The 23,378-nt window shown below is 42.5% G+C and overlaps 1 protein-coding gene across 1 annotated transcript in view; it reads right to left on the bottom strand.

The window, feature by feature from the left end:
* Positions 1-23,378, bottom strand: part of PRKN (parkin RBR E3 ubiquitin protein ligase) — a 939,557-nt gene that overhangs the window by 855,008 nt on the left and 61,171 nt on the right. Inside the window, exon 4 of the mRNA XM_014519112.2 lies at positions 11,300-11,418. Within this exon, the coding sequence (XP_014374598.1) occupies positions 11,300-11,418 (119 nt within the window). The remainder of the gene's footprint in view (positions 1-11,299; positions 11,419-23,378) is intronic.

Genomic DNA, 23,378 nt, shown 5'->3' with positions numbered 1-23,378 from the left:
CTTTACAGTTACGGCTGCCCGGCTCTGGAATGGGCTCCCAAGTGAGGTAGTATTCTCTCCTACCTTGGGGGTCTTCAAGAGGAGGCTGGACAGATACTTGGCTGGGTGATATGACCCCGGCACCCGTTCCTGCCTGGGGCAGGAGGTTGGACCTGATTATCTTTTTAGGTCCCTTTCAGGCCTAAGTATTATGATACCTTCCATCAGAACAGAAGGATCTACTTACTGTTTGTAAAACATGCACATTTTATTTTTACATATTTCACATATACTCATTAAACAACTTATATTGGACATCTTCAGAACAAGAACCCAAGACATTACAAAAAAAGGGGGGGGGGGTGGAGAGAGGGTAAAAGGATGACTAAAGCCAAACTAAAGCCATGGACATACTAACACTATTGCCCACAGACGCATCCTCTCCAAGAGAGTATGCTAGGGCATAGGTTTCATTGTATACCCTAGCAGTGAGTCTAGGATTGTGCTTCCAAGAGCTTCGTTACAGAGCTCGTGGCTGAGGACAGGAGAGATTATATTGGCTCTAAGGCATTCAATTTTGGAGCAGCTATTATGATATCTTAGACATCCCTAGAGCCTACTGAATTTGGATCAGGTTACTCTGGTGGACCCACCTATCCTGGTGCCATCCAGAATTATTTCATTGATACACACAGCAGCATTTCCTCCGTCTCACTCTTGCTTTCCCTAAACCAGGGCTTGTAAGGGGATGCTAAGAAGGCAGGCTTTTTTTTCTGTCTGTGGGGCTAAAGTACAAATAGTCAAAAAGCCTGAGGCTGAATCAATTCAATCTTCATAGGTTAGTCTAAACTGCATCTATTGAACCAATAAGCAAATGAACGGACATTCACCTTTGATTCCAGAAATGCAGCCACATGTCTACAGTAGCCAATGCCAGAAGCTGGGGGGTGGGCGGTGGGGGAAGGGGGTGCAGGGAGGGCACTAGAGCATGCCTCCTTGCTCAGCTGGAGCAGACAACATGGGCCAAGACTAGCCTGCCCACCCTGCAAAGCATCATAGGGTGCCGGGGGACTGAGAGTTAATTTGAATCTTGAGGGGATCTGGGATAGAAGTTCAATAAACTGATTCAACCTAAAATCAGGTAAGTCTGATACTACATCCATCCAGGTTTATCTTAAACCAGTTTCAGCTATTTTGAAAGCAGTTTATGTGCATTGTACTTCTGTTGCGTTATGGATCTGAACTGGTTCCAATCATTCTGTGTGCGTGTGTCACTTCTGTCCCTAACCCTAGTGTTCCACAGTGTAGGACCTGGAACAAATGTTGCTTTAACTTTTAGCCAGCATAAAGTGGCTTGAAAGAGCATTAATCTCTCACCCTAGATATTGAGGATAGGTAAAGTGTTAATGGTAACTATAGTTACACCATAAAATGTGGTCATCATTACACAACATGAATAAGAAAGATTATAGGACCATCCCAAAGCAGACAAGGAAAACTTTGGGGACAGAAGTAGTTAAAACTAAATACAAACATTCTTAGTGTATAACTTCTTTGAGGCAATGATCATACCATGATATTTATTTATGCAACATCTGACTGACCATGATGGGAGCTTCTTAATATCGTAATAAAATGATTTAGTTATTTCCTATGCTACTCCCAGTTAGTGCCCATGCTACTCTGCAGGTCAGTACATAAGTTGCAAAACAATGTGGATTGCCTAGCCAAGTATTTAAAAAGTGTGAATTAGAGAAAGTTTGAGCATAGTTTGAGAGAGAGAGAGAGAGAGAGAGAGAGAGAGAGAGAGAGACTAATTTTACTATATCTTGGTGTAATAAGAAGGAATTTAATTGAAGTCAATGAAGGTTCAGATTTAATGGGATCCAAATCTGACTTGGATGTACTGGTTCTGACTGGTCATTCAAGATGTATGGTGTCAAGAAAAGGTGACAACTGAAGCAAGAGGTTAACCAAGTCTTTTTTTTTAAACATCCATTACATGTGTGCACGACATTTTAAAATGGGTTAAATTCTTTTGCACCACTTTAATGGTGTTGGTGTTTGAATGCATTGAAACCACTACTTCAATTTAGGGCCCCCGTTTCATCTACATGAGCCCTCTGGCATCATCTGAAGTCAGATGGTGTTTGCCCAAGTAATGTCAGTGCAAAGTCTTTTTGATAAGGAAGGAGGCCTTATCAAAAATGGGGGAAGGGAAGGGAGAGCGGGGGTTGGAAAGGAAGAGGTGGGGGGCAGGGGAAATCACACAAAAGCAAACAAACAATACCCAGCAGAAAGCAGGTTTTATCTTTGCATAAACATGCATTTCTTTTTCCATCAGATTTAACTGTATGTGCTTGCTTGGCACTGGTGAGAGAAAGTCTGTATCCAATCGTACAATAGTTACTTCTTTTCTCTGGGTATTTATTATCTAAACAATGGCTACTGACAAAAATTGTGACACTATATATTTATTTATTTATTTATTTATTTATTTTTAAGGCAGTGCAACAAAATCATCAAAAACTGCGTGGAACTGGTGACAAACATTTCCAAGCTATTTTGAGAAAATTGCTGGCAGGCTTGTGGGTGGTCCATAGGACTCCCACACAAATCTTCCCAGAATGACTTTGGTGCTTAATTAATTAGTGAAACAAGGGAGAGGTTACATTTTTTAATTTTTTTGCGCAAATGGTATTTACTTATCACTAAATTCAGTCTGGTAGAAAACAACCTCTAAAACATCAGGTCATGAAATGCTCATAAAATGCCAACACGGATGTCAGAAAAATAACAAGTTTTATATTTAACTGGGTAAAACTTTGCTTTTGTAACGCCTTTTTTTTCTTAACCAATCATTTCCTAAGCTTTAAAGAAATGTATTGGCATAAACTTACTGCCAACATTGTAATATAATAATAATAATAATAATAATAAGCATATGGCATGACAGTTAAATAAGGCTTTAGAAAGTAAGAAATGAATAAAGTGTCAGCTGGCATGCCATGAAAAAAGAATGCTCAATTCAGTTAAGTTGGTCATTCCTGGCTTAGACACTGAAAAGGATTAGCATGTAAAGTAAGTTAAGGCTGCCCAAAGCAGCCTTATGTGGGTTTTATACAGGTATTCACTTATGTCAAAAAAAGAATTACTGAAACAAGAAGCTGGTTTACATGCTACTTGTGGAAGAAGGGAGTCTCTTAGGAAAATTTTGCTCTAATGCTATGCAAAAGTCAATGTTCATCACAAGGTACCAAGGAGAAAGAGAGAAACAGTCACTCCAACGTAAGCTTTTTGGTAATTTTGTAGCAGTGCTATTGACACATGCTTTTGGCTTGGCTACCACAATTTTCCATTCATGATTTACAAAAAAGAAAATAAATGTCATACAATTAGATCTAGCATTGAGGTGGAATTTTAAAGAGCCAGTAGTTCCGTTTGACCCACATATTAACTTTTTATTCCATTCTGAATTTTAACTGTGTATGACAATCAGTGACTAAGAGTACTGTCTTGAGTATCCCACAATTGGCTCAGTCCTGGAGGCTGCTGAACACAGTTAAAAAAAAATAAATAAAGGTGCAGAAGCAAAATACTAGCTTGAGGAGTATACTTTTGTTCAGCATGTGGCCAGAAATGTTTCTGCACACAGTAGAGAAGTGTGCATCATACAACTCCATGCCTATAGTGAAATAGGTACTCATGAATACAGCAGAAGTAAACATGTTGGAAGGTAGAGGCAAAGTATTTGAAGGGAACTGGTACTCTCCTGTAAACTGCTGTACATGCAAATGTTAAATATAGACACCATTTTAAGATACCCCTTCTGGAGTTACCTGGAATTCCCAGTTTATGCAAAAGAGTTGGCTTCCAAAGAAAGCAAGAGGACAGGTTATTGTGAGGACAAACTTAAAACAATACCCCTTGCAGTCAGCTGTAGTATGCAACTGAGCTATGCTTGGGGAAGTGCCTGTGACAGCTCTGAATCTTCATGAAACTAACCTCCTACAATACTTACCTACAATAAACCTGAGAGACGTGATTTCCCTTTATAGGTAGGGCAGCACAAATGGAAATGAAGGCACAAGAATGCACAAAGTGAAAAAGACTTCTTCCTTGTGAAGAGACATAACATAAGAATATAAAGGAACACTGAGGCAGCAAATGGGACTGTGAACCAATGTCACAAAAGCCAGTGCACAATTGCCCTAAAGGGGAGTGTGGGGGAGCATGACCTGTTGACATGGGGAAAGCTCCCAGACCTCAAACCTCCCAGCTTGTATGCTGTGGTGCAACAATATATTAACATAGGGGGTAGGTACACACTTTAAATGGAACAGCAAGCCAAGCCACACACCTCACTTCCCCAGCTGTTCTCCTCTGTTCCTCCCCACTGGCAGGGCAGAGCCACAAGTAATTATTCTTCCAGTTCGCCTATGCCATTCCTCTCCCCCCCAGTCGGCTTCTCCCAATTAACACGTTTTTTCTGTTGTAACTAGTGAATCCCGGCATCATGTGTGCACTTCTACACTTGGCTGCTTGTGACCAAGGAGGCCTGCAGCAGCATTAGAAGGCAAGCATACCTAGTTACTCTAACACATCTTAAGTGCGTACCTGCATCCCATGTAATCTTACTTTCTTTTAAAAAGATCTGTATGATATATGATCAAGCACACAGTTACTGCTTTCTCAAATAACTGAAATGCATGAGAAAAAAAAAAAAGCATCTTCAAGATGATATATCAAGTCTTTGGGTCCTCATGGCTGTCAGCCGCAGTATGCATTAAGAACTCCACTAATTGCAATAATAGTTCCAAGTCATTAGAAATTCAAATGACAGTGGACAACAACAACAAAAAATAAAGTTTTGCCATGGCACAACATGCCATGGCTGCCATTAACTATAGCAACTTTTAGAGCAGAGTTCAGATTTCCTGATAAGCCATCATGAGTGGCAGCAAAGTGGGTGGTGGGGGAAAGGGAGAGAAGGTGGAAAAAACATCCCATATCTAAGCCAAGTTTTGACTTCTAACACACTGAGCCTGGAATCTGGGGAAAGCTCTTGCTAAGGCATGGACAAGGATATAGGGCAAGAAAGCATTTTGAGGAAGGAGAGCCCATTTCTTCTTGGGCAGGGTATTCCTCTAATTCTCACAACTCTCAAAGGAATAGTCAGATCCAATATTAGTTGCAACTGCTTGCCCATGGCCCCATTTCCAGTGCAGTCCTTGTGGTCACTGCAGGAAGGAAAAAAAACAAACAAACAGGTCTCAGTTTCACAGCTTGACTCACCTGCCATGCCTTCATGTTAGTTCAGGAAGAAGATCAGAAAAATAAGAAGCCTTGCTTGCAGAGCTGTAGTGCCTTTCACAACTGAGTCTCCTCTGTGTCCCTTTGCATATAGCCTCCCATGGCTTGGTAACAGCCAGCCGACCCTTTACAACATCCCTTGAATTTGCTATTACTCCTTTCGGTGCTCATTCCACACTGCATTACTCCTACTCAACCTTTGGCAAGGGGAACTTTTCCCAGCACTGGCCATTTAGAGGAGAGTACTGTCTTTTACTGCTGGGACCTTTCCCTTATAGCTCTGTAAGCATGGAGTCTTCCACATTGTGGAGTTCCTCTTAAAAGGCCCTTTTCCCCTTCCTTCCTTATAAAGTTGACCAAAGAGGGTCTGACTATATAAGTCCAATGGAAGAGTGTGTTCAAGTCAAGAAATGCCAAGTTTGCATGGAGCTGGTCTTATAAAGAAAGAAATTTCAACATGAACCTAGTAACCTGAAAGAGGCCAAGACCAGTTATCCTGGGAAAGAACAGAACTAGTGAGAAAACCTCATTGTAGGAAGAGGATTCTTTGGGTGAATCTGACATCTTATTAGACCAACTTAAATAGTTGGAAAAAAATTTTAAGTAAGCTTTCAGGTTTAAAAAACCTTTTGTTAGGCTGAGAAAGTCTCTGCAGTTGGTGTGTGCTCTTCCTGGATGGAATGAATAGTAAAGAAGCCAGGCTGGTACGCATACAAGATAGGCAGTCAGTGAAGATGTAAACTGAGGAGTCGTGGGTGAGAGACAGGGTGGGGAGGGGAAGAGAAGGAGGATGTAGCGGGTAAGAATGGAGACATACGTGGGGAGTCAGATGTCAGGCAGGTTATAACGCGTGTCATATATCCAACGTCCATATTTATTCCATGATTTTTTGTATCCAGAAGGTTGATGAAGTGGAGTTCATAGGCTCATCTCTGAGAAGTGTTTTGTAACTTCCCTTTGAGGATTAGAACTGAGAGATTGGAGAGAGAGAGAGTGGTTTTCTTGTGAGAAATGTGCCCCCACTGGTAATTGGGTATTCTTGTCTTTGATAGATTTCCGGTGTGCGTTCATTCTGGTGGGCAGTTGTTTTTTTGGTCTCTCCTACATATTGTCCATCAGGGCATTTGGTGCATTGGATGAGATATTACATTTCTGGAGGTGCAGCAGTAAAATACAGGGATGCCGATGGCTCTGTTGTGGGGTGTAGTTATTGTGGGGGTGGTGGAGATGTGTTGGCAGGTTTTGCATTTCTTGTCATGCCATTTGGTGTGTTCTCACATACCAGCCTCTAACTTCTTTACTATTCATTCCAGCCAGGAAGAGCACACACCAACTGCAGAGACTTCCTCAGCCTGAAGGGTTTTTAAACCCAAAAGCTTGCTAAAATTTTTTTTTCCAGCTATTTAAGTTGGTCTAATAAAAAGATATCAGATTCACTCAAACAACTTTGTCTGCCTATGTCCTTAGACCAACACTGCTACAAACCCCTCCTCCCCCCCCATTATAAGAAGATGCACAGAAGTCAGAACAGCCAACAAAAGGGAAAGGAGGGGGGGAATAAATTAGGGTTCAACATTTATTTAAACCTGTACCTGCCCTTTAAGCATAGAACCAAAATATGTTGGAGTGTACTGTATTTATAAAAAACTAAACTGGCTGCTGTCCAAAATATTCATAACATTATGTTTGAAATTATGGCAAGTATATCACTTTTGTTTGTTAGGCATATCCAAACTCCTGGAACATACTAGATTTCTTGCTTCCAGCTACATTACTCCACAGAAATGCAACCAGGAAAGTAAGTGCAGGAGTTGTTATATAGTTTCTCTGTTCTGGTGGTAATAACATTAGATGTATATTATAGTTATGGGCATAAGTACCATATGAAAGCCTAAAATAGATCAAGTAGACAAAATAAACCATTTCACATTCTTTAAGAAGGAAATAACACTCCTTCTCTCCCCCTCATTTGGAATGTCATACTGCAGGAAAATATGAACCCTTTGAAACTTGTGAGCTTGGGAAAAAAAAAAAAAATCTTAGTTTTGGCAGATGCTGCTGCTACAAAGTTTCCGGTAAGCTTCTGTACATCTCTAATTTAAAATATGCTAATAGAAAAACAAGCAGCTGCACTCTGCTCATTTAATAAAAATTAACAGCTTGCATATATTCCTTATGTTATTTACCTCATATTCTGCCAAAAAACACATAGCCTGCATAGATTAAAAACAGATAAATATTTAAGGCATGTCTAGAGATCTATCCCATTAGCACTTTTTGTAGTGGGGTTTCTCCATTTGAGTTTTAAGGATTTCCTAAAACAGTCAATACTTTTTCCCCCACAAGTAATCATACAAATTTAAAAATCCTACAAAAATATAATAAATAAAATCTCAACCATTTGGAGGGAGAGGGATGCAATGGCTTAGCCTGCCTACAGGCAAAGATAAATTGCTTTCAGGACAACTGGAAAAAAAAAGAGGGAAGACATTTCAAAGACAAAAAGGAAAGAGATGTGGACAGAAGATGCAATAGTGATATGGCAGACTAGGATCCTAAGACCATTTTTGGAGATGCAAAGCTGGTCTGCCGATTCATCTTAGCACATTAGATGGCACTCATTAACGCCGAATCACCAAAACAGGAGACTGAACATCTGGTGACCTAAGAAGGAACTAAATGAAAAAAATAGATAAACCTGCAGAGAGAAATCCTATGAATAATGAGCATGAGAGAAGGCTAATATTAAGATCTATTTGGATCCATACATTCAATACTTCCTTGCTTAAGTTTGAGGCAGCAGAATTAAAACATATTCCATGAAGTCAGCAAGTTTGCACAAGAACCTAAATTATGCAGCGCCGTCAATGAAACCAGGGACCTGCCACTTCTTTTATAATCCAATTTCCTCTACTGAAACAATATTTTTCCAGTAGTATTCACAATATTTGTTTGAATACGAACCAAAGTGACTGTAAATATAAATTAAAATAATTTCATTTTCAAATCAGAATGAGGTAATGATGTTTCAAATCACAGGGTAATGATGACTTCATTTAAGCCAATATTGATCAAGCAACATTAAAAAGTGTGACTTATGAAAAAGAAGGACTATTTAAATATTTTATGTAGTTGGATCCATATTCTTGGTCCTCTGAAGCTCATTGCTATCTAATCTGGTGATGGCACTTCAGCTCTGGAAAGAGTCTTAAAAATAAATAAATAAATAAATAAATAAAAAGTGTAGGTCTTACCAGGAATCCCCATAGTTCTTTTCTGGTTGATTTAGTTAAAGAGCAAAAATGTAGTCCTACTTATGGCCAACACTCTTTAAGCAGCTCTGACAGAAGCAAGAATAGTTGTCTTCATTTTATAGCCAAATGAAACTAAAGTAGAGAAGTTAAGATCAAGAAAATCTGATTTTCAGAACTGCTCTATACTGAATTTCAAATTAAGTCCACAAACACTGGAAATGTTCAGTACCTCTAAAATCAGGCATCTTATTCAGATGCCCAAATAAGGTCCCTAACATCAGATATACACATCTAAAAACACTGAACCAGGTGCTTAAGTGTAGGATATCCAATTCTGGGATAATCAAAATTAGAGAAAGCTTTTGAAAAGCTTACTAAAATGACTTATGAAGACTACAGCAGGAGTTGCTATTAGCACACAGCTAATTGCTCAGGAGACTTGGGTTCATCCTGCAACCACTAATTTATGACCCTCCTTTCTCTTGGTAGAAATAGTAAGATGACCGTAACTAGTAATTAATTTCTTCAAGTCCAGAAGGAAGAAAGTGCTTCCCTTCCCCATATTCTGTGAGAGTCTTCAATTCAGAATGACATATCATTAAAAATAAGTTCAGATGCATTTAAGTGTTTGGCTGAAATGTTATAAATTATACTTCTTCAAAGCCTCTATTAAAAGTTAGAGATTCAAGTAATTCAGGAAAAAGTATGTGCATGTAAGCGCACACATGTGTAAGGGTTTGATGGGAATTTTTTATCCACATGTTGCACTGTATGCTTATTATTATTATTTCAGTGAGAATACAGGTTTAAAGATTTAAACTAGCTTCCTACAGAGCTGGACAGATGCACACAAAAGCATCATGGCACTGTACAAGAACATAAAAAGTACAACTTAGCAGTCTTTCAAGAACCAAAACTGAAAGCCAAATCTAGACACTTGAAAAAGGAAGCTTCTGTTTTCAACAGATGGTAATCACCACATAGGTCTCCTTGAAACCTGCATGACTGAGGGTGCTCAGCTCTTCTGAAAAGTTGAAAGATAGAAATCATGCAACAGCCTCAGATGACTGACTCCAGGCCCCATCATAGGAAGGGCTCTCACTCACCATCAGTTAGGGTGACCACCCATCCCTAATTGGGTGGGACAGTCCCGAAACGTGAACATCAAGTCCCAATCACAGGCCGAATGACTCGAGAGCATTTGTCCTGGGGATCTGGGTTTTCCATTCACAGCAAAAAAATACAGGAAATGGCAGGTTCCCCCTTGCAAGCTGTCAGAGTTCCAGTTTGCAAGAGGCCACTTAGGGCTGAGGGTAGCAGGACATGGGGGTACCATGTGCATGTGCACATGGCTGGGAATACAGCCAGGCAGTGATGGAAAACAGCTCCCTCCAGGCAAGCTTGGGGTGGGGGCGAAGAAACATAAGGGGGACAGACTGAGGCCCCCACACAGTGAGGGAGGGAGTGGGGCTGGGGCAGCAGATGGAGCCTGGGGTAGAGAGGGGAATGGAGCCATGGGCAGCTCATTCAAGGGGGTGGCTAGGTAGAGGCAGCAACCTGACACTGGTGCACTCCCAGGGGGGAAATGGGGGGGCATGTGCCCCCCCAGATTTGTGTGGGGGGTGGAGTGGGGGATGCGAGCTATCCACTGTGGGCTCAGAGCTCCCTGCCCTGGGAGCCCTGCACCAGCCCCACTGCCATGGCAAATCATTCCCTGCCTGCCTGGCAGAAGCAGGGGTGGTGGTGGTGTGGGGTTGTGTCCCTCGCTGCTGCTGGGTGGGTAGGGGAGACCTCACCATGGTGGTGTGGCTGGTGCAGAGCTCCTGGCAGAATTGCAGCAGGGTGGGGAGTCCCAAACCCACAGTGGGCACCCACATCCTCCCCTGTCCCCTATGGACTCCACTCAGCTCTACTCTGGCTGTGCTGAGAGGGGGTGCAGAAATAAAGAAGATGTGGGCATGTGTCCCACCTTTCAATTTTGAAAAGCTGGTCACCCTACCAGCAGTATAAACACTGAAGTGCTTCAAGACAAAAAAAAAAAAAAAAAGCAAGCAAAAACCACCTTCCAAAACTCTTTTTGCAGATGTAATTATACAAACAACCTTCCTTTTCAGGAGGCAAACTGATCCCAACAGAATGAGTTACCTTCTCATTCTACACTTGCCAAAAATAACCCTTTCTTGTTTTGGCCTGTTAAATATGATAACTCCCTGTGAAGTTAATAAGACCAGCAGCATTTAAATCCTTCCCTGTAATTCAGGAACCTAAATTATTAAATCAGGAAAACAGAGTCTGGTCCACCATCCATCTCCAATATCAGCCCTTGGTGTGTAAGGCTTCATAGGACCTAGATGTAACATACTCTGACACAAGCAACCATAACTCTGATCCTCAAAAAGACTTAAATTCAAATTTAAAAATTTAGCAACTATGAAGTGCCATTTTCTTAGCTAGACTCCTCACATGGCATAAGAGGTAAGCCTCTGCTTAAAGCTTTGCAGAATCAGAGCTCAAGTTTGAAATGGTTTCCCATAGTGAACTCCTAAAACAAACAAACAAACAAACAAACAAACAAACAAACAAACAAACAAACACAAAGAAAGAAACCAAATAGGGACACAAGTGGAGGGTTAAGTAAATACTAACATTCAACTTAATATTCCAAACTTTCAATTACAATTAAAACTCCTCAACTGTATCTAGCTATATCTAGTTTTTAATCTATTTTAAAAGTTTGAAAAACTCTTACTTACCCTTGATAGAGTCAGTGTCCCTTGTTTACACATACTGCAGCGCACCCTGAGCTTTCCAGGTTTCACAGCTTGACAGAAACTTTTGCAGAAAACATAAAAGCTGTTGTAACCAGATGCACCTGTTGGTAAAAAGGAAAGAAAAATATTTATTTTATACCAAACCAAAATTAGAGGAGAAAGAATTAGATAGAGAAATAGTAAATTAAATACATTTACCAATGTAATACTTTTACAAAGTTTAAGGCTAGAAGGAACCATTTCTGCTAATCTGGTATGACCTCCTTTACAACACAGATAGAAATTTAAATTCGTGGAAGTCTTCTACTTCATGTCTGACAACTGTGGACTAATTAAATTTTTCCCATCTAGAATATATGCTATCTTTATATGAGGTGTAGACAGAAGTGCAGCTCCCAGCTGTAACTCAGAACGATTTTTGCTACCCCAGACCAAACATAAATTCACTGTTGGTTCGGGGAAGCAGGGGGGAATCTAGCTGCTAGCTGGGAGCCTGCAGCCAGGTTCCCATTGCAATAGCCAGGGCTCCCTGCCAGTGCTCCCTGTTTTCAGAATGGGTGGTGGGGGAAGGGGGGCAAGGTAGTGGGGGGGAGCTCATTCTTGGGACTCCCCATCTGGTGCTGAATGGTGGTGTAGGTGAATTAGACCCAAGGGGCTCCAATATACCTGCCCCACCCTCTGGGCGGCTAAAAAGAAACAAAAATACAAAAACCCCAGACTGAACTCTCTCCACTCCCTTTCCCCCTCTTCCATTCTGAAAACAGTGACAGGTTGAGAGCTCCGCAGACGCAAGTTACAGTAGATGCTACATTTTGAAACATCTTTATCTGATACCTTATGCAATGAAGTGTCATATTTTCACCTGACTGGCTATTTTTTATGTTGTCTGCCACTGTGCACTTGTGTTTGGTCACAGCTATAAACTGCTTTCTGTGGCCAGATCTGGCAGAAATTGTCACTTCTGTCTGCACCCTTGATAATTTCCAGGGAGAAGAATCTACTGCAACCTTTAAAAGTTGTTGAATGATTAATTACCTTCACTAGTATAGAGTACCTTATATCTAGTCTGAATTTGTCTGACTTCAACTTTAATCAAATTGAAACTGTATGATAGGTCCCTTGGATGAAGTAAAAAATATGAGTGTGATTCAAACCACAACAAGCAAAAAAAGAATGTAATTTAGCAAATTTCATTTTATATGCTGAAGATTAAAACACATTTCCTTAACCTGACCTAGTCAGCAAGTGTTAGTAAATTGCTGCTAAGGTATCAGGCCAAGCACATTTACAACCGAAATAAAATGAACACACACACACAATGCTTTAGGATAGGACATGATTTGATATGCAAAAATTTCATAGGCCTGGGGTAAAGAGCTTGATTTTGATTTTCTGTGCCATCCAGGTTAGTGCTTTGAGCAATGCATACATTTTGTGGTGCTGTCCTCAGGAAGATTACTGCCACTTCTAAGAGAATAAATCAAGCTCATTGTATAGATTCAAAGGACAGGAAGGGACCTTGAAGGGATCACCTGCCTAAACCATCCAGCTAAACATTTGTCGAACCTACACTTAAAAAGCTGCCAGTGACCGAGTGACCTCTGCCAGTGACCTCTTGCCAGCTAATTTGTTCCAGTGCTTTACTGCCTTCATAGTTAGAAAGTGACTGTTATCCAAGCTCCCTGTCCCTTGTTGAAATCAAAGCATGTCAATTCTCGTCCCGTCTACTGTACAGATACAAAGAACAACTGATCATTGCCTTCTTATAATAACCCTTCTTTGAGTAAATATCAAATCCACCCTTCTCTAGATTAAACAAATCATGCATGTTTCAACCTTTCTTTGTGTCAGGTTTTCTTCTGGTACTCTCCTCTGAACTCATTCCAATTTGTCCATATCATTCTTCAAGTTTGACACCCACAACTGGACACAATATTCAGTGGAGGCATCACCACTGCTCAAGAATGTTAGACTTAATCTAGAACAGTGGTTTTCAATTTGTTTTGTCAGCATGCCCTTTCACCTGCAAAATATTTCTGCTTGTAGCCCACATACCCACTGCATGTCTATGCTCATGGATGTCGACATGAGGCAACATTATTACTCACCACCTGCTGACCAATTGGAACCTCCACCGCCATTGTTTAAATAAAGGCACATATCTCTTGACAAAGGATTGCATGCCCCTGGGGGACACACACCCCAGTTAAAAAAAAAAAAAAAAAAAAAAAGACTGAATCACAGACCCAAGTAGAACAAATTAAAATGCAGGATGTACCCAAGCTACAAAGTTATGAGGCAGATCCAAACTTTCCATTAATATTGAAAGGGTGTCTGGCTGCAAAATCATGTCCCATTATCACAGTGGAATTTCAGTACCCCCAAAGCCCAATGTTTAAAACAAAGAAACCTATACACACACTTGTCCAGACTAATCCCCACTACCACCGTTAAAAAGAAACTTACAAGTTATACAGCCAGGTGATGTCTGGCACCCAACTTCTTGAGGAGTTGGTGCCCAACTTCCACTATCTGAGATCTGAAAAAAAAATCTCCCTCTAAACAAAATAATCTCTCTCTCTGTTTAGTTGTTCTGAAGGCCACTCCAAAAAACTGCTGTGTATTGTTGCATGATAGTTGACACAAATATATTATTTACGCTAATTGATTTCCTACATATGCAGTGCAACTAGCTCTTAAACCTAACTCACCAATAAGCCCCCTAGGCCAAGAGAGGAGATAGTTTAGGTGTTTCCAGAGAATATTTACATGATTGCATTATCAAAAGCAGCAGCTTCCTAGTGGAGCTTTAGCAATATTCAGAAGAAGCACCTCTGATCTGTTTCCAAACTCTAAGAAACACAAGCACATTTCTAGAACAGTGATGCATCTAACAAGGTTATTTTTCCTTTACATCGCCCACTCTTGAGTTCTCTTTATGTTTCACTGGGTGGGGGTGGGGAAGAAGGGATGGGGAATAGAAAAATGACTCACTGAAAATAAATGCAAGAGAACAGAATTAACTAATTTAGGTCTGCTGAAAATTGCTGGCCACATATCTAGATCTGTAAATTAAAGGTCATTGTACTTGCTCAAAGGATATTTTATTCAACAATGATTTAAATTAAACACACAAATATTACTGAAAATAATTAAATAACATAATATAATTTGGTGAGCCTTTCTTTGTTTGGAGGTTAGCTTGGGCCTTGTGCTCTGAGCAGTTGGTGAGTGCTGTTAGTTGAGTGATCGCTGCCTGTGTCTGACAAAAACTTTAATAAGGGAGTTGAACCAGTCCAGGCCCAGAAAAGCCAGGGAGTGAGTGAACAGGGAGGGCAAAACAGGGTAGTATGCAAGTAGTTTGCAGGTCAGATCGCCATTCCCCTCTTTGAAGGGGAGTCTTTAAGGTAAGTTCTTTCTTTAATTAAGGCTAATTAACTTAGATATTTTGCAGACATAGCTAAAACTCAGCAGTTAGATCAATATTTAAGTCCCTTGTTTAATAATTAGCTGTAATTAGGGCAGAGTAACGCTAAACAGAAGGTCAATCTGTAAGTTCAAAGTTTTTAGTCTAAGGGAACCCATAAATCAAAGCCTTCTTAAAAGAGGAAACTAAGTTTTAACACTTAAAAAAAATACATGCAGAAAGAAGTCCAGCAGCAGCATGGGGGCTACCCACGTTATTGCACCAAGTGCAGCATACATCTGCCCAAGGGCAGGTGTCATGGGCGCACCTGGTACAAGGAACTCCTGGTTCTAGGAGAGCAAGTACATTATCTCAGTGTTAGAGTGGCAAAACTGAAGCAGCTAAAGGAGGCAGAGAAGTTCACAGGCTTTCAGGGACATTGTAGAGCAGTCCCACCTCTGCTATAAACAGCTCCCATGGTGCTGAAGAGGATGAGAGCCTTGGGGATAGAGGGCATCAAGTGGGGAAGGAAGGAAACTGTCCCTTAGATGGCACCCACCTTCTAGCTGATGTTACAGTGTCCTCTTGCACTGAGGTTCCTTCCTTTAGATGAGTGGTAGTGGTGGGCAATTTAATTATTAGACACAAGGTGCATACACACATGCCAAGTCTACTTAAACCACATAAACTTAGTTAAGCCATATTGGAGTATACACATGTATAGCTCCTTGACATGGTGGCAGCCATCTTGTGAGCTAAGTTGACTTAACTAATTCAACTCAAAGTAATACTCCGCAGAGGTATATTATGTTGTACCACATTTAAATGGACTCTGCTCTACCTGCATACATATGCTCTGACAGTTAGGTCAACTTTAAAAGTTAAGTTAGCTTAACTGTCAGAAAGTTAGTATGTATGTATGCATCCATAGATAACTTGGTTTGTGACAACTTGGTTTGTGAGGGGACCTCATGGTGACCTGAGTGTCAAGTGCAAAGGTAGTGGAGTTCATGAGATGTGTAGATAGGATGCTAGGCAGAGCTGGGGAGGAGTGGATGGCTGTGGTCTATGTGGATACCAACAACATGGGTAAGGGTAGCAGAGGTTGTGGAAGCTAAATTTAGGCTTCTAGGTAGGAGGTTGAAGCCCAAGACCTCTATGGTAGCCTTCTTTGAAATGCTTCTAGTGCCACATACAGGGCCAGGTAGACAGGCAGAGCTCCAGAATTTCAATGGATGGCTAAGACCAGTGTAGTAGGGAGGAAGGGTTTAGGTTTATTAGGAACTGGGAGGCCTTTTGGAACAGGGGAGCCTCTATAGAAAGTCTGGTCTTGACCCAAGCCCAAATGGTACCAAACTGCTGGAATGTGACATTAAAGAGGTGGTAGAACAGCTTTAAAAAAGAAAAAGGACGGGGGGGGAGGGGAGGAGGGATGACAGGTGTGGAACAGCACACAGTTCAGCCTGACATACCCTATATGGATGAAGCAGTAAAAACAAACAAACATACAACCAAAAACAAACAAAAACAGGGTGAAGATGAGCACAAGAATAAAAGGCCACACAGAAGCAGTCAAGGTGGCAACAAGAAAAAGTGCACATGCTTCTATACTAATTCTAGAAATTTAAGATCAAAGGTGGGGGAACTTGACTGCTTAGCAGTAAATAAAGATATTTATGTCCAAATCAGTGGAATGAGGAAACTCAATGACATGCTGTAATATCAGGACAGAAGTTTTCAGGACTGGCTGGATCATCGGGCTCAGAGGGTAGCAGTCAATGGCTTGATGTTTAGTTGGCAGCCAGTATCAAGTGGAGTGCCCCAGGGGTCAGTTCCAAGGCTAGTTGATAGTTCAATATTTTCATTAATGAACTGGAAGATAGGATTGAGTGCACCCTCAGCAAGTTTGCAGATGACACCAAGATAGGGGAAGCAGTAGATATACTGGAGGATAGGGCTAGGATTCAGACACCTTGATAAATTGGAGAATTGGAGAAAAAGAAAATCTCACGGGGCACATCCTGATGAGCGCACATGTGCAGCTTGCGGCACCTCAAACCCATTTGAGGCACTGCAGACTGAACACAGTGCGTGTGTGCTGGCTTGCTGTTCTGCTGATTAGCAGTGTGGCGAGTTCTCTTTGACACTGAATAATCCTGGTGTAAAGGGGAAAAAAAACACCACTGAAAAAAGTGGTGAGGAGCAAATGGCAGCAGTATGCACCACAGGAAACTGGAGTCTGACTGGCCAGAGCCACACCCCAGCTGCTGCCCTGGCTCCAAGCAGCTGGACTGACACCCTGATAGCCCTAGCCTCCTCTATCCCATCCAGATCTATTTAACACAAAGGAAAAAGAATTGTCTCACTAGGAGGGTAGTAAAATACTGGAACAGAACAAAAAGAGAAGTTGTGGAATCTCCATCCTTGGAGGTTAAGACCCAGCTAGACAAAGCCTCAGCTGGGATGATCTAGTTGGGGATGGTCCTTCTTTGAGCAGGGAATTGGACTGGATGATCTCCTGAGTTACCTTCCAACCCTAATTTTCTATAATCTCTGTGATTACCAAGAAAAGTTGCATTGGCCATGACTTCCCAGGAAATCAACCAAAAAACCCAAACTTAATAAAAATAAAATGTTGGTTCCCCAGTGGGAGCCAATAGTCTTCACTGTAGCTGTGGCTCAGCCTCATGGCCTAGCCTCACAGCTCATCCAGGAGGAGAAGGCACAGGCTGGCGAAGTTGTACAAAGGGTAGTTACCAAGATGGCAACTGCCTCCACATGCCTCTTTGCCAATCACCACTGAGGGGTGGGGCTGCACGAAGGGCAGCTAGTGGTCAGGATGGCAGCTACCCCCTCATCCTTCCTCCTCCCAGGCCTATCCAATCAGTACTGAGGGCTGGCGCTGCCAAAAAATGACTGAGAAATTGGCTTTTGGGTCTTGACCAAGCCATGAAAATTGATTCCCCTCACTGCAAGATAGGTACATCCATAGCCATAGGATACTGGGCAAGATGGATCTATGGTCTGACACAGTAAATGGTATTTTTTTTTATAAGTAAACATTAGAAGTACAATTCACTAGTAATTAGTTCTGAGCTGGAAGAAGCACCTCCAGAATTAAAATGAAGTCTATATATTTGCCTATTCGGTACCTGATAGCACTGTTGAGAGCAGCAGTTAGTGACTAACAGGTTGGAGTTTTCAGCAACTTGGATGAGGGGGTGGAAAGTACACTGTCCAAGTCTGCTGATGACACTAAGATGTGAGGTGAGGTGGACACGCTTGAAAGGAGAGAGAGGCTGCAAATAGATTTAGACAGACTAAAAAAGTGGACAAACAAGAATAGGATGGTGTTCAATGTAGACAAGTGCAGAGTGCTGCACCTTGGGAGAAGGAATCCACAGCATACGTACAGGTTGGGGAGTTCCCTTCTTGAAAGCACAGAGGCGGAAAGGGATCTTGGAGTCATTGTTGACTCCAAGATGAACATGAGCCGCCAATGCTAGCAATGCTGCAGCCAATGCCAATGACGCAGCCAGAAAGGCCAGCCATACCTTGTCATGCATCCAAAGGTGCATCTCAAGCCGGTCCAGAGAGGTGATACTCCCCCTCTATGCAACTTTGGTCAGACTTCAGTTGTAGTACTGAGTCCAGTACTGGGCACCGCACTTCAAAAGGGATGTGGCCAGCTTGGAGAGGGTTCAGAGGAGGGCCACCCGCTTGGTGAGAGGGCAGCAGGACAGGCCCTACGAGGAGAGACTGAGGGACCTGAACCTGTTCAGCTTCAGCAAGAGGAGGCTGAGGAGGGACCTGGTGGCTGCCTACAAACTCATCAGGGGAGATCAACAGCAAATACATTGTGCAGCACCCCCTGGGGTGACAAGGAACAATGGTAATAAGCTGATGGAGAATAGGTTTAGGTTGGAGATCAGAAGGCAATATTTTACAGTTAGGGTGGCCAAAATCTGGAACCAACTTCCCAGGCAAGTGGTCCTCGCCCCTACCTTGGGCAAATTAAAGAGGAGGTTGGATGATCACCTGTCTGGGGTTTTGTGAACCCAGCATTCATTCCTGCCTGTGGCAGGGGGTCAGGCTAGATGATCTGTTCATGTCCCTCCTGACCCTAGCAACTATGAAACTATGAATAATCTAGTCATCTGTCTACCTGTACCTAGACAGAGACCAGTCCTCTCCACCAAAATTAATTTTGGAAAAGCTACCAAATACTATTCATGTTCTACTGGAGTAAGCTTAATTTCAATTAGGTACCAAAGAAATAAAACTTTTAAAAAAATTAAGGGTGATGTTAAAAACGCAGGTTTAAAAACAGGTTACACTATTTTTTAAATGGCTGCCTAATATGGGAATAGGGCTAACAAATGAAGTGCTGTAATGCTGTAAGATGCAAGTTTCTTGGAGCTAGGTTCACAATTTCCAGCTGCTTTGTGAGATAGTGCCCAAACTAGTTGTTCCTGAGAAATAACTGTATTATTGTGACATATATGAACATGAAGATTAACTTGGCAGAAATCAACCCAGCTGACTGTCACAATAAAAACAGAAGGGGTATTAGAGGCCTGGATTGCTTAAACCTTCTGGAAATTGCAGTATGTTAACCCAATGGTTGCTTCTACTGAGTTCTTTCTTTTCATGAATCCTCCCCTCCCCCCCGCCCCACGAAAAAGCAAAAAATGAACAAAACACAGTACCTTTAACATGCAAGAAATTGTGTTTAGAAAAGATCTAGCTGAAGCAGTTAAGCAAGAGAAATCCATACAAAGACCCAGAATAATTTTTGGATCATCTTTCCTGAAGCAAGGCAGCCAGAAATTGAGAGCACTACAGGGGGGATGCTCTGATTTTAGGGAAGAGAGTAAAGAGAGATTTGGAGCAACTAATCAACCATTTTATGCAGATAGATTGGTATGAATCTCACATTCCTATAGTAACATTATTAGGCCTGAATATTGAACAGCATCACTAGGAACGTGGGTAAAACCAGTCAAAATTAAAGGTATACATGCCAAGAGCTGTCATGCTGTACTAAACAGACCATGGCAGTATAACATCAGTTATCCCTACTAACAGGTAATAACAGTCTGGATCTTAGCGAGCAGATTATATACCAGTGTATCCCCTATTTGGATGGGTGGGGTGGGGGGAGGGGAAACGGATCCACTTCATACACACTATATATCTTCTCTGAAGTGAAATTAAATGCAAAAATATAATCATAGCACAATGCCAGCAATCATTAAGACTGCTCCAACATCAACCTTACCACTTTGACTGAATCATTTTATAGGTTTTTATGAAGTTTTCCATTAATATTTTATAACACTGACACTCAGCTAGAATGAGAGTATGCAGCAAATTACCAATTAAAAACACTAAAGCCCCACCCAGTTTTAAGTGTTAGTTCTAATACTGAAGGTGTGCACAGCATACACAGAAGTTAAAATCTACTAGTTAATTTCATAGTCTTATAAAATGTTTAAGGGAGGAGTAATTGTACTTATATTTGTAGTTCTTGTCTTCCAAGGAGGAACAGTGACAGCAATGTCACCTTTCTGATCCATGCTCCGCACATGTGGCTGGCAGGAGTCCTCTAGTTATGAGATCAAGCATCAGTTAAGTAGTTGTCAACCATTAATGGGCTAGTATATACCTGCTTGCCCTTTCCCCAATACTAGGGTTACCATATGTCCAGGTTTTCCCAGACATGTCCTCCTTTTGGATCCTCTGGTCTCCATCCAGGTGTTTTTTTAAAATATACTCAAATGTCTGGGATTTTGCTCTGATCAACATAAATGTTTTCCCCAGCACTTCCTGGCTTGCCCTAGCAAAATAGAGCTGTTTGGGGCAGGGATGGGGAGGGGAGAGGGCAATAGGAAGAAGATGACACTACGTGTATCTGCATATGTGGCCAGCATGCATGCAGGCAGCGTGGTAGAAGTGGCCCCAGCAGCTGGATGCAGGTAATTATGGGGAGCAGGAGTTGGAGGGCCAGGGAAAGGGGTGCGTGTGGGAGTACAAGAGTGCGCACATGCCAGCTTTGATAGAAGCTGGAAGAGTGGGTGGGACAACCATAGGGGTGGCTGGGAATGCGGACAGGTGTCAGGGGGCTCATCGCAAAGCCCCCAACACAGCATGGGGCACTGGGGATTGGCCCCCTGCCTGGCAGCATCAGGTGAGTGCGGGCTTTTTTTTTTTCTCCTTTTTAAAAAACACGTTTTTAAGAGCTGGAAGCTGGGTGAGCGGGTGGGGCAGCCATTGAGAGTGGGCGGAGGATGGGTCCAATTCAGAGATTCGGCCAATTCAGCTGTGACTAAATCTCTGAATCAGATTCGGCCAAATTCTTCTGGGACAGTGATTCAAATCACTGTCCCCTAAATTGGTCAGATCTGAAGCAAATACTAGTCACTTTGTCCAGGCCTAATTATTACAACAAAGATTGAAAGGCAACCTAAGACATTACCCTAAAATAATTATTCCCCAGTTTTTACAGCTTGTCATAATGGCACTGAGAAAATTGGTTTGATCTCCCTTTTTCAAGTTGAATAGTTCAGTATCAGTCATTGCTGGAGTTAATGTTTCTTCTAAGACTTTAATGTCCCTAGGTGAGTCAGACTGCTAGCAACTGATGATGTCAAGAATTATTATATTAATAAAAAAACCTTAATTTCTGTTCATTATAGATTACAAGACCATCTGCAACATACAGAGGTAAAGTCTTTAATATCTCTAGAACAGGGGGCCTTCCCTGGGCCAGTTAAAATTTGGCCCACCCACCTGTTTCTGAGCTAACCGCCCACCTCTCTCGTCTGCCACACCTTGGTGTTTAATAATTGGTGTCTTAATTAGATGAGAGGCTGCCCTTTGATAGCTCTGTTCTCCTGGGACTATGTATGCGGCTCCAACCACCCTGGTACTGCATCCCAAGCCATACACACACACCCCTCATACCACAACTAGTACTCCTGGGTCTCACAGGGACTCCTACTCCCTCCCTGGAGCAGCAGGTCATTGTGCTCTCCCTTGCTGTAATTTCTGACTCACACTCAGCCTCCTCTCAGCAGAGGGTTTACTGAGGTCAGGACTCACCCCTAGCTTCCTGGCTGAGCCCCTCTATTCAGCCTTCGGCCCAACTATGGCCTCAGGCATCCAAAAAACATACCTTGGCCTACTGCCCACACATGGTATTCCAACTATGCCCACTGTAGGGCCTCTACACTATGCCCCACCCTGGGGTCTGCTCATTGTCTTCCCAATCAATTACTCATGGGGCTGGCCCTTGCGCTGCCTTTCAGGCTTCCTCTCCGTTTGGCCCTACTCAACGCACCCCTAGGACTGCCCTTCAGGCCTACTCCCTGTTCAGCCCGAGTCAGCCCCCCTCATGCACAGCCCTTCAGGCCTACTCCTGTTCAATCCTACTCTGTGTGGGGCCATCAACATCCCTGCCCCCTCAGGGCCTTCACACCTGCCTTCTCTTTCTCCAGGGCCACACAACTATCCTGAAACAGGGGCCTCCTGGGTCTCCCTCCCCTGGAGGGCCAGGTGGCCACAACTGTGCCTGGCCCTTGTACCTACCAAATTGTGGGGGTTAGGGGTTAAGGCACCCTGACCTTCCTTTCAACAGGGTGGTAACTGGCCTGGCATTTCCTGGGGGCTCTCACACCACTAGGAGCCCAACCAGGCCACCCAAGTCTGGCAGGGTGCAGTTTTAGGTCATGCCCAGGACCAAGAGCCTCCTAGCCATCCCCATAAGCTCTTGCCCTTACCTCCATGTGTTCCTGCTACAGCTCAGCTAAGCGATATTTCCACCTAGGCTGGCAGCAGCAAACTGCAGCATTTATATACCTGGTTCTCAAAATGGCTACTGGCATCAGGCACCTGCTAGCTGCCTGACTCTGCCTTTAAAGTGGCAGGCACCCAAATGTGCACTGCCACAATCCCCTTAAATGAATGAGAAAAGATTTGTAATTAAAGTCACAGTGCATACAACATGGTATCATGGTACTAAAAAATAAATATATAAATAAACAGTAGTCTTCATCTGGGTGAAGCTTTCAGTTGCCTGGAACAGTTCGATTCCTTACCCCTTGATTTTAAGAAAAGCATGCATCTGGGGGTAGGAATGGAGCAAGGAGGTGGAGTAAGGGGAGACAAGAAACAAAATAGAAGACTCCCAAACACATCATGGATAACTACATGGTCTGGAGGGTGGCAAATTGGCTAGAGGGTCGCACCCAGAGAGTCATAGTGGATGGGTCGGTATCAACCTGGAATGGTGTGGGCAGTGGTGTCCCGCAGGGCTCAGTCCTTGGACCGATACTCTTCAATATCTTCATCAGCGACTTGGACGAGGGAGTGAAGTGTACTCTGTCCAAGTTTGCAGATGACACAAAACTGTGGAGAGAAGTGGAAACACCGGAGAGCAGGGAACAACTACAAGCAGACCTGGACAGGTTGGACATATGGGCAGAAAACAACAGAATGCAATTCAACAAGGAGAAATGCAAAATGCTGCACCTAGGGAGGAAAAATGTCCAGCATACCTACTGCCTAGGAAATGACCTTCTTGGTGGAACGGAAGCGGAAAGGGATCTTGTAGTCCTAGTGGACTCCAAGATGAACATGAGTCGGCAGTGTGAC

This window comes from Alligator sinensis, unplaced genomic scaffold (assembly GCF_000455745.1).
Source record: "Alligator sinensis unplaced genomic scaffold, ASM45574v1 scaffold682_1, whole genome shotgun sequence".
Classification (NCBI taxonomy): domain Eukaryota; kingdom Metazoa; phylum Chordata; order Crocodylia; family Alligatoridae; genus Alligator; species Alligator sinensis.
This window is presented reverse-complemented; position numbering and strand designations above follow the sequence as displayed.